The 11701-nt window shown below is 17.1% G+C and overlaps 1 protein-coding gene across 1 annotated transcript, besides 8 other annotated features; it reads right to left on the bottom strand. All coding sequences in view use genetic code 6, as the record gives it.

Annotated features, from left to right (window-relative positions):
* Positions 1 to 1672: 1672 nt before the first annotated feature.
* Positions 1673 to 1753: a microsatellite.
* A 66-nt stretch (positions 1754 to 1819) lies between these two features.
* Positions 1820 to 1892: a microsatellite.
* Positions 1832 to 1913: a microsatellite.
* Positions 1914 to 1940: 27 nt separating this feature from the next.
* Positions 1941 to 1982: a microsatellite.
* Positions 1983 to 5823: 3841 nt separating this feature from the next.
* Positions 5824 to 5877: a microsatellite.
* Positions 5834 to 5913: a microsatellite.
* A 1995-nt stretch (positions 5914 to 7908) lies between these two features.
* Positions 7909 to 9637, bottom strand: IMG5_205790 (hypothetical protein; the record flags this gene model as incomplete). Its single annotated transcript, XM_004023734.1, has 5 exons — positions 7909 to 8016; positions 8061 to 8442; positions 8492 to 8570; positions 8657 to 8830; positions 8986 to 9637. The coding sequence occupies 5 exons, from the start codon at positions 9635 to 9637 to the stop codon at positions 7909 to 7911; spliced, it is 1395 nt and encodes a 464-aa protein (XP_004023783.1).
* A 388-nt stretch (positions 9638 to 10025) lies between these two features.
* Positions 10026 to 10061: a microsatellite.
* A 1576-nt stretch (positions 10062 to 11637) lies between these two features.
* Positions 11638 to 11682: a microsatellite.
* Between the last annotated feature and the right edge of the window lie 19 nt (positions 11683 to 11701).

Below are 11701 nucleotides of genomic sequence, written 5' to 3'. Positions count from 1 at the left end.
CGAATCATCAGAGTTAATTTATACTACAGCACATATTTTTGAAATAATTAAGTACTCATAGCATATTTTTTTTCCTTCAACAACTTATATTAAACCTATTTTACATTTACAATTATCATTACATATATATTTTTTTTCCAGCCAAGGCTATATTTTAATTCCTTTTAATTTCAAAAAATTAAATTAATTGCTATAATATAAATCACATATATCTTAATTTTTAACATAAGAATACTTATCAATATGATAAATACGTTTTTTTAATAAATCATAATATTTTATCTATATACAATATTAAAGTGAATCTCCTAAAGGAATATTAAACTTCTCGAAACTAAATTAACCAAAAATATGATTATAATTATTAAATATTTTCTAGTAAAAACCTGGATTTTATTAAACATTAAAAGTAGTCTAGTTTTTTAAAAACTATAAATTGCTTTTTAAAAGTAGGCCTTTAGTGTTTTAAATTTATATCTTTAGGTTATATTTTTCGAATTTTTCAGGTATTTCTTACTTGTTCCATATTTTTACGGATTTTTATAATTCATAGTTGTTTAAGTATTCATGCTCGTTTGTAGAGTTTTGGAATATAAATCCTAAAGAAATTCCAATTGATAATATACTAAATAATCCTATTATGTATATTAATATTAATAAAAATTTAGGCATTTTATTATTTCTTAATTACAAAGCATCTAATATTTCCATTTATTGTTGTTTTTTTAAATTTTTTTACTTTATTTTTTTGTTTTTTTTTTTTAAAAAAAAAAAAGATTGAATAAAAAATAAATATTTTATATAAAATAAATTTATTATAATTTATTTTATGTATTTTTTAGATAAAGAAAAAAAAAATATATAAAAGTAAATAATATATATTATTATTATTAAGAAAAAAAAATAAAGAAATATCGATTATAATAAATAATACATTAGTTAAATAAATAATATTAAAAAAAGAGAAAAAAAAATGTCTTTAATTTATGTAGTAATATCCAGAGGAGAAACATTTTTAGCTGACTATACTACCTCCTAAGGTAATTTCCAAAATGTAACGAAATAAGTAATAACAAAATAAAATCCTAATTCAAAGCAATCGTTTGAATACTCGGGTTTTATTTTCAATTCAATTTCCGAAAATGACATAAATTATGTCTGTATGTGTGATATATAATACTAAAGAAGAATTGCTTATGCCTTTTTGGATGATGTGAAAAATATGTTTAATAATAAAACAACTGAAATGGAAAGAAGTTCTGCTATAGCCTATTCTATGAATAAATTATTGTAAAAAGATTTAAAAGCTAAATTTGATTATTATAATTCTAAAGATTGTGATTAATTAAGTAAAATAAAAGAAAATATTAACGAAACTAAGGAGGTTTTGATTGTAAATTTAGATAAAATAATGGAAAGGGGAGAAAAATTAGATATTATTTGTTAAAAATCACAAGATATGTAATAGGTTTCAACTAGTTTTAGAAAATAAGCAATAACAGTAAACAAAACAATGAGATGGAGAAATTATAAAATGTATATTGTTATAGCAATTATTATTATAATTTTAATTTTAGTAATTGTATTAATATGTACTCTGTGATATTAAAATTTTAAATTTAATTTTTAAAAAAAAAATTATCAATTTTTTGATAATATGAAAACTTAGATAATATATATAAATATATATATATATATATAAATATATATATATATAAATATATATATAAAAAAATTATACATATATATATATTTTTTTAATTTATACGAATTTAATTATATAAATAATAGTTAACTATAATTTTTTTATAATATTTAATATATTATACTTTCATTTTTATTATTTATTTAATTTATATATAAATAAATTTTTATATTTAATTTATTTTTATTAATATCATTTTTATATATTTTTAAATAATAATTACATATTTTTTTAATTTAAAAAAAAAATCATTTTAAAATAAAAATACATTTAAAATTATAAATGCATATATATAATTTTTTTTTTTTTGTTTTCTTTAATATAGTTTATCAATATGTTTATTTATTCGATTCAGTTCCTTTTAAAAATATTTAGTTATAAACCAATAATAATGATATATTTTCTTAAATATTCATTCTACCTGAATATAAAAATTATATATTTTTAGTAATGAAAGATAAGAAAATATCAATAATGAAAAATTATATTATAGAATACAATTATAATATATAAGCTTAATATGTATAGACATATAATAAATAATTTTATGCCTCAATAGGAAATTAAATACTTATATTATAATTTGACGATATAAATAATGAATTCCTAGAAATATATAAAATATAAACAAACTAAATTTTTATAAACACATTTACCATAGTTTCAGAAAATTAAATAATAAATTTATATTTTTCTGATAATAGTAAATTATTTTTAATCTAAATATCACATTATGATTAAGAAAGATTATTTCACAAAATTTATGAATCACATTATTAAAATGTAGTACAAAAATTTTAATTAAGAAATATTGAAGTATAATAAAACATCGCTTTTTTAAGTTGTGATATAGAAAATTTAATTTTTTATAATGTAAAAATTCCTACTAATATGCATCTAATAAAAGTACTTACTAGTATAGGAAAAAATGCTATACAAACCATTTTTTTGAAAAAATTAAAATATTTATTAGTTATTAATAAAAATAATGGATTAAGTGTTATAGATTTGAGGATGTTATTTAATTAAGGTCAACATTTTTTCGTTTAAGAAAAAAATGAAAAATATTTGTTATTAAAAAAAGTAAACCCATAATCTATTATAAACTATATGTATTTAGATGCTTAAGAATCTCTATTATTTTTAGTTACTAAGTCTGAAGGAATTTATATATATTTATTAGAGTTGGATTATTAAGATACTTAATTTTTATTTCCTTATTTTTAATAAAAAATATAAACATATGGAAACGGTTAATAATTAATTACTAATTAAGAAAACGATTCTATTTATTTTTTAGATTAAGATGTCTTAAAAATATATAAGAGTTCTAATTATAATTATAATAATAGTAATAATATTAATATATTTAATGCCCATAATTGTCATTATTATTAATCATTGGAAACTCAAAATATATTAAAAAGCTAACATATATTAATTCTTAATTTTAATTATGTATCCATAACTCTTGGTTATGAAGGACTTGTTATTTTTTCTAAACGAAATATAGATAATATGTAATTTATAAAAAGAATTTAAGAAAAAGATACTTTTTTTAACCATCAAGTTTATATTTTTGATTACGATATTTTATGTGTAAGTAGTTTAGAAAAGGGAATTTTTTTTTATAATTTTTTTGATGGGAATATTAATGATAATGTTTTTTTTTAATTTTCTTATGAAAATAATAATAATTGTATGAGACTTTATTTGGTTAACAAAGGTAAGTATTTAGGTTGTGCAAATGGAATTTATGGATTTTATATATTGGATGTATAGTAAATTAAACTAAAAAAAGTTTAATTAATAACTTAAAAATAAGTTTTTGAAAATTAAAGATTTATAGTTAATAGTCTTGTTTTTAATAATAAATTAGAATATGGGTTTTATTCTGTTTAAGACTATGGAGTGGGTGTTTTTTATATAGATAAAGATACTTAAGAAATTACTTTGGGTAATTTTTTAAAAACTTTTGGGGGATAATATATCAATTTTGATTTGAGAAATGATAATTATTTGTTTGTAGCGGATGGATTTAAAGGAATTACAATAATAAACTGTACTGATATAAATAATATATTTATTTAAATATCTGCAAATTTAAATGGATTCGCTTTATATTTTGTTTAGATTACAAATAATTAAAATTATTTACTTGTAAGCTAAGGTGGAAAGGGTCAAATATCAGTTTTAAATGTAAAAAATTAAAAATTAATTTAAAAAGTAAGTTAATTGGAGTTTGGAACAGAAAATTCTTAAAGCATAGATATAAATAAGGAATGTTTACATATTTTTTTTACAGTTTAAAAAGGATTTAAAGTATGTGAGATATAAAACAATGTCCATTTTTCGACTTAAATATAAAAAAAAAGGAATATAAAAATAGCGGTTTAAATTAGGAAAAAATATATGTTGGAGAATAAATATCATTCTAAATAACGCATTTATTTGTAAATTTAGATATTAAGATTTAAGATTATTTCTATTTAGTTAATTATTAATTGATTTAAACCTAAGAATTAAATTAATTTCGGATTGAATATAATAGTTTAAATATTGATATAGATAAAAGTTTTTTGAATAATAATGGTTTGAATACTATTGTAATTTAAACTTCTAAGAGAGTTTTTCCTTATGATTTTTTATCGGAAAATAATAATGATAGAGATGAAGGTTTCATTCATTTTTTATTTAATATTTTATAGGTTAATGGATATTTAGACGAGGAAGGATTCCTTACCAAAAAATTTAGTCCTTTTATATAATTGAAACTATTTAATCCTTTTATAGAAAGTAATTATATGTAATTAATTTAGAATTAATTACCTAGTATTTAGTAAGTTTTAAATAGTAAGCTTTATTTTCATCCGATTGATTTTTATGTGAAATAATCTTTAGAATTTGATTTTAAGAATAAAAATAATTAAATTATAAAAACAATATCAAATAAAGTTTTAGTAAAAATAAAAATAGAAGCGGATGATCCTAATTTAATTTTTTTAATTGATTTTTAATAAAAAAAAAATATTTTATGTTCTCTTATATAAAATAATTAAATGTTAATTATTTTTGGAGATTTAAAGAGTGTAAATATTTTTTTCAAAAAAAGTATTATTATATCCACATATAATACTAAAAGTTATATTTAAATTTAAATTTATGATAACATTAATCCTGATTTTAGAAATTATTATCATATTTAAGATACTCTAACTTTTTTTTAAATAAAACCTCCATTAAAAATAAATAACTCTTTTAAATTGTAATACGAATCATAATACCCGAATGGCTTAACAGTGGAATAAAATAATATAATAAAATTTAATTTTTAAAATAATGAATAATATAAATTTTTACCTTTAAGATATTAATTATATATACAAGAAGAGGATTAGGATTGGGTAAAATATAATTAAAATGATGATTTAATTGAAGAATTTAAAATTAATTTATATAGACCTTTAATTTATTATAGAAAATAATTATAAATAAAAATTTTTATTTTTGATAGATATAGTTAAGATTAGGAAATTATGACTGTTCAGTTTACAAAAATATCAACTTATTAAATTATTATACTTTCTTTGTCAGGAATAATTCTATTCGGAATTTTATTTATTGTTTTTATTTTAAGAAAAACTATTCATAAGATTATTTATAAAAAAAAATATATTTATAGTCCTGAAATTATTTATGATGAAGATGTTTTTATAAAAAAAATATATTTCCTAAATATTGATATATATAAAAGTATTTCAAGTTATTTCAAGATTATAATTAAGCAAAAACTTATTTAAGATTTCTCATAATTTCCTATAAATATAGAAAACTTAATTAAAACTGTAAATTAACTAACTAAAAATAATGAAAAATTAAATAAGGAGAGTTAATAAAATTAAAATATATAAAAATCTTACTTTTTTTCTAGTTGGATTGACATGTTTTATATATAAATATTAATCTAAAAAATGATAAAATATAATATTTTTTTTACTAATAACTTAAAAAGGAAGCTTCTAAAATAGTAAAAAAAAAAGATTGGTATAAGGTAAATAATAACATTAATAAATATTTATTAAATAAAAAAAGAATATTTTGATATATTATATAAAAATTATTTTTATTTATATATATATTTATATTATTTAAATATATATAGTATTATATTAATTAAAATTAATAAAATTTATCATTATTTGAATATAATTTAGAAAATTATTAAAAATCATTGTATGAAATAAACAAATTTTTTACCGGATTTGATATTAATAAAAATTTAATATTCGAATGTTTAAAGGCTGATTTTCTTGGTTTTGATTTTGATTTTTTACCTACTTAATATATTCCTGCTTTAGGCGAAATTTTATTTACAGAAGAAAAATCTATTTATTAGATAAAATTTTTAAAAAAGTTTAAAGTATTTCTTCCGTAGATAAAAAATAATACTTTTAAAATAATTTTAAATTATTTTTTAGAAATAATTTTATTAATATTTCTAGAGATAAAAAATCTAATAGATATCCTAAATGGCTAGATTATTAAATTAAATAAAATTATATTTAATTTAAAGCATAACCTAAAGCACTTAATAATGGAGAATATTGTATTCAAATTTATGTTAACGGTTATATTGGATTTTAATTCAATCTTGTTGTTTAAAAAAGAACTAAAGATTTTTTTACTATCCAATAAAAATAAAGTTATGTAAATTCTTGTCTATAATAAGGAGTTTACAATTCTATTAATTTATTAATAAAATGATATTTATGAACTCAACTTTTTTTATATATTTTGTATATAAGATATATAAATCTATGTATTAATTATTATTTATTTATATATATATATACATATTTAGTCTTTATTTGAAATAATATAGAGAAACTTTATATTAAAATAATTATTTCTTTATATAATTTTTAATTTAAATTAACTATAATTTTTGATATAAAGACAATAATTATGAAAATTTAAAATATAAATTAAACTAAAAAACATAAAAATTTATATAATTTATATTAAAACCTAAAAAAATAATATTAACAAAAAATATCTATATATAAATGATTATAAGTAATTTTAATTAAGAAAATTTCGATTATTAATAAAGTTTAGAAAATAATAAATGTTACTTATTCATATTAAAATTATTAATAGTATCATATTCTATGCTTGCAGCATTATATTTATAAATAAACTTAGAACAAAACCATGCAAATTTAGTTTTAAAATGTATATTCAGATATTTAATTTTGGTTATATTTTTAGGAATAACAATATATTATAAAGATATTTAAATTTAATAATTTAATATTTTAATAATATAAGGTGCTAAAAGTGGCTTTTTTGATTTGATTTAATTCTATACTTTCCTTTATGGTTTAAATTATACTTCTGTAATGCATTGTTATATTTTTGGGAGTTTTTCAGTATTAATGATGATTATAGAAAAATAAAAAGAAGGTTTAAATTTTGAAAAAAAAGATTATATACTGCTTATTATATAAATAATATTTTATTTAATTATAATTTTTAAAAAAGATGAAAGTATAAATACCTTTAATAGCTTTTTAAATGGAGAATTTGTTGTTTTTATAGGAAGTTTTATATATGGATACTATAATGTTTAATATGGAAATGGTTTTGATAAAAAATATGAAGAGTTATTTGTAAAAAATACATTTGGATTAATTTATAGTATTTTTCTTTTGTTTTTTTAAAAAAGTATTGATATATGCTTCGATTAAAATTTAATTTTTGTATTATTAATTGTATGTATAGAATGTTTTTAGAATATTACCAAATTCCGAAATTTTATTTTTTTAAAATATTTAAGAAATTGCTTTGAACCTATTTCTAGTATTAAATTTGAATTTTTATTTTGTAAAACTTCATTGAAAGCTATTATGTTATTGGATTGCATATTTTAGTTAATATTCCTATAAATATTATTATGCTTAAATAGCATACTAATGATATTTTAAATTATAAAAGAATTAAAGACGAAACTTTTATTAATATTCTTGAAATAAATGATTCTTGAGAAAAAAAATAAAATATATTTTTTGTTTATTTGTGTAAAATTTTAAAAATTTATATCTTTTTTTATATATAAAAAAAAGTAATGGGAAAATACATAAAAAAAATAAATCCAAAAAAAAAAAAAAATTTTTATTTTAGGCTAAATATTAGTAAAATTATCATTATTATATTAATTAATAATTATTATTATACTTTTTAAAACTTTTTAATTGATTCGGAATTTCGGCTAACATTTCATTTAATAAACCATTAGTGTTATTTATATACTTTTATATAAAAATTAAATAATTTAAATTAAAAAAGTATTTACATCATTAAATTTAATAAAATTAACACAATCTCTAACGTTATTTCTTTTAGTATCAGGTCCATCTAAATCTTTCATCATTGAGAATTTCTCATTTCCAATTCCTACTATAATAACCGAAAAAGCAGATTCTCCTGCACTTTAGAGTATTTTTTTACATTCTTCTAAATCATCAATTACTCCGTCGGTTAAAATAAGTAAAATAGTATAAGAATTAGGATTTTATCTTGAATTTTATTTCGATATTTCTAATCCTTTTCTAAGTACATCAGCAAATAAAGTCGGACCACATAAAACTACATTTTTAAGGGATTATTAATAAGTTTAAATAACTCCATCTAATCCTACTACATCAGCACTTTAGGGATTTCCTGTTAAAGGGAATCTTTTTTTAAAAACCAAAAATAAAAAAAATATGGAAAAAAAAAAAATACATATTTTCAGTATCATATCTAGTATAATTTGGAAATTTAGGAACTCCTCCAAAACCAAACATTTATATTTTTTTATCATCTAAAAAAAAAAAAAAAAAAAATTATATTAATTTAAAATATATAAAAAAAATACATTTATATATATATATATATAAAATGAAATACTATCATAATCAAGTAATAAATCACAAACATTAGTAAGAGTAATAAGATATTAATTTTTTTAAAAATCCTAAGAATGTAAAGAATAATTATCTGTATATTCTCCATTAGAAGCTGTATAATCTATAGCTGCAACTACATTAATTTATTAACCGCCAATTAAGTAGTCTGCGAATTCTGGTTTAATAAAATTTATATCTTAACATTTTAAATAACCTACATTTTTTTTTTTTCATTTAAAATTTCTAATTCTTTATTTGGATTTTGTAATAACTTTTTTTTTAAAAAAAAAAATAAATAAAATAAAAATACTTCATTAAGTGATGTTCTACATTCTCCTATATATGTGTAATTTTTTTTACCCCAATCTTTCACTACTAAAAGGAATTTTCTATTAAGATCGTTTCTGCATAATAAAGCTAAAGAAACATCAAATCTAGCCCATTAAGGATTTATGTTATTCTATAAATTTTCTGTTTCTTTAATTTAGACTCTAATTTCTTTACCATTTTCCTCATATAGGTAATAAAGTTACAATACAGAATCTGTTTTGGAAAAAAGCTCAACGTTTTTGACATTTTTTCCTGACCATTACCATTATACGACATTAGATGCTATAGTAGAGACTCTACCAAAAATATCTCCAATTTATTTATTATTCTTATCTTCTAAAGGAATTTTAAAATTATTGTTGATAGAAGTCATTATTTAAGATAAGGTAGTTTCACATGTACCTAATTAAGAAGTGGAAAAAAATCCTTTGTCATATACTTCTAAACGTAAATTTTATCTTCTTTAAAATACATATTCCATTCTAAATGCTTTTTACCATTTTGGATTAGGATCACCTTCTAATATTTCGGTTTCGCCTAAAGGTTTATAGGTGTTGGAATTGTCAATATAGAAAACTTTCAAAAATACATTTTTTCCTGTTGGAAGGCCAATTGCATTAAAGTTTATTTCCATTAATATTTGCTATGACATTTTTTGTGTATATGTGTGTGTGTGTTTTTTTTTTTAAATGATTTTTATTTTATTTTATTTTATTTAGATATTTATTTTTACAATTCGTTTTTAAGATTTTATTTTTATTTTATTTATATATATGTGATTTTTTTTTATTTTTTGATTTATTTAAATGTTTCGTGTTTTTTAAAAATTTAATTATTAAATATTATATGATTTTATTTTTTTTAATGAAAAATGTAAAATAATCTTGATTATTAATTCAGATTTATTATTGTTTTTATTTAAAAAAAAAAAAAATTAATATGGTGTAAATAATAATAAATTAATTTATTAAAAAAATAAAACAAAAAATATACTATAAAATTAATTTATAGATATAAATATTTTATAAATTATAGTTTAATATATAATTTTATTATATCTATATATTTTTATATATTCATTTTTATTTTTTTAACATTTTAAATTATTTTTTATTTACAATATTTTATCTCCTATTAAAAACAACTTTGATACCTTCTAAATTTTCAAACATTTATTTGAAAATACTATCATTATTTTTATGAGTAAGATTAGATTATAAACTATTATTAAAAGCAAACTTAGTTTAAACTTCTTAAGTTTCTACTTTTGTTTATTTAGGTAGTAAGTAAGCTGAATTTGGTATATTTTTACTGTATTATTTTATTTTCTAATATTTGTAAGATTATACAGTAATAGGTATATTTGAATCTTATTTCATGATATTTTAATATGGTTATTTTAATTACTAATGACTAATATTTTTATTTGTATCATCATTATTATTAAATAGTAGGTTATTACTATTAGTCATAAAATTATTATTTATACTATTATAATATATTTATGATTATGAATTAGAATAACTATGACAATATTTTTTTTGAATTTTTGAATAAAAATTAATACTAAGATTAAAATGACTTTATTTTAAATAGTTTTTATAAGGTTTTTTCCTTAAAGATTTTTTAAAATAAATATCGGATTGAATATTATTTTAATTTGAATAATTTTATTTTAAAAAAAGACTTTATTTAAAAGCGAAATTTTCTTATTTTTCTAAAGTTTCATCAAAAAAGTCCTTTAGGTTATCATTATTTTTTTAATGGTTTTTTTTTTTTTCTAAATAAAATATTTCCAGCACTTTAAGGTTTTTATAAATTATTAAAATTTTATTAATGATGATCATCCTTTAAATAATTCCAGTATTAACTAATTTGCTTTTACATTTAAATTTATCTCTAATTAAATATTTACCGAAATTAATTTAAATGTTAATCTATATTTTATTTTCCCAATTAATCAGATAATACCTTCGCTATAAATAATTTTTTTGAAATTAATAATAAATTTCCTTACTGACTATCACAATATATTGTAAATTAACTTTTATGTCCATTTGCAGCTTCAAATTCCCCAAAAATTTAATTTTATTCGAAAGTAAAAAAAGTCATCTCTTTAAATTATTATATATTATCTTTCACTTTAAATGCAAATTTATCAGTTATATTTTCGTTGTTTTTCTAAAAAAATTTCTTCGAGGCTATAAATTTTCCTTATAATACTATATATACATACTATGTTTCCTCATTTTCTAAATATATTATTTATTTTTTTATTGTTTTTATTTCCTTTGATCTAGAATATAATTCTCGGATGCATTATTTATTTAAATTTTGGAAAATAGGCAAATTCTCTAAATAATATAATTTTTCATTTAAACTCTTTTATGTTTATTGCAAAATACGGGAAAAATTTCTTTAATTTAAAGTCAAAAAATAACATTCTTCCTCACATATAATAGTCGCCATTCTTAAACTTTTATTCAAAAGGGCTAATTCACCAAAGGATTGTCCTTTATATAAAAATGCTACTTTTATTAATAGATCTCTAGATTCATTTTCTGGTACATTGTCATAATCTTAATATTTTTTTATATGAACAGAAACTTTCCCATTTAAAATAATGTAAAATCTATCACCAAGTGTGTCTAAATATATATTTATTTATGTATATATATGTATATATCTATATATATTAGTTTTTTTGTTTACTTAT

Source organism: Ichthyophthirius multifiliis, assembly GCF_000220395.1.
Source record: "Ichthyophthirius multifiliis unplaced genomic scaffold scaff_1120509251445, whole genome shotgun sequence".
Taxonomy (NCBI): domain Eukaryota; phylum Ciliophora; class Oligohymenophorea; order Hymenostomatida; genus Ichthyophthirius; species Ichthyophthirius multifiliis.
Note: the sequence above shows the minus strand (reverse complement) of the source record. Positions and strands in the feature narration are given on the sequence as shown.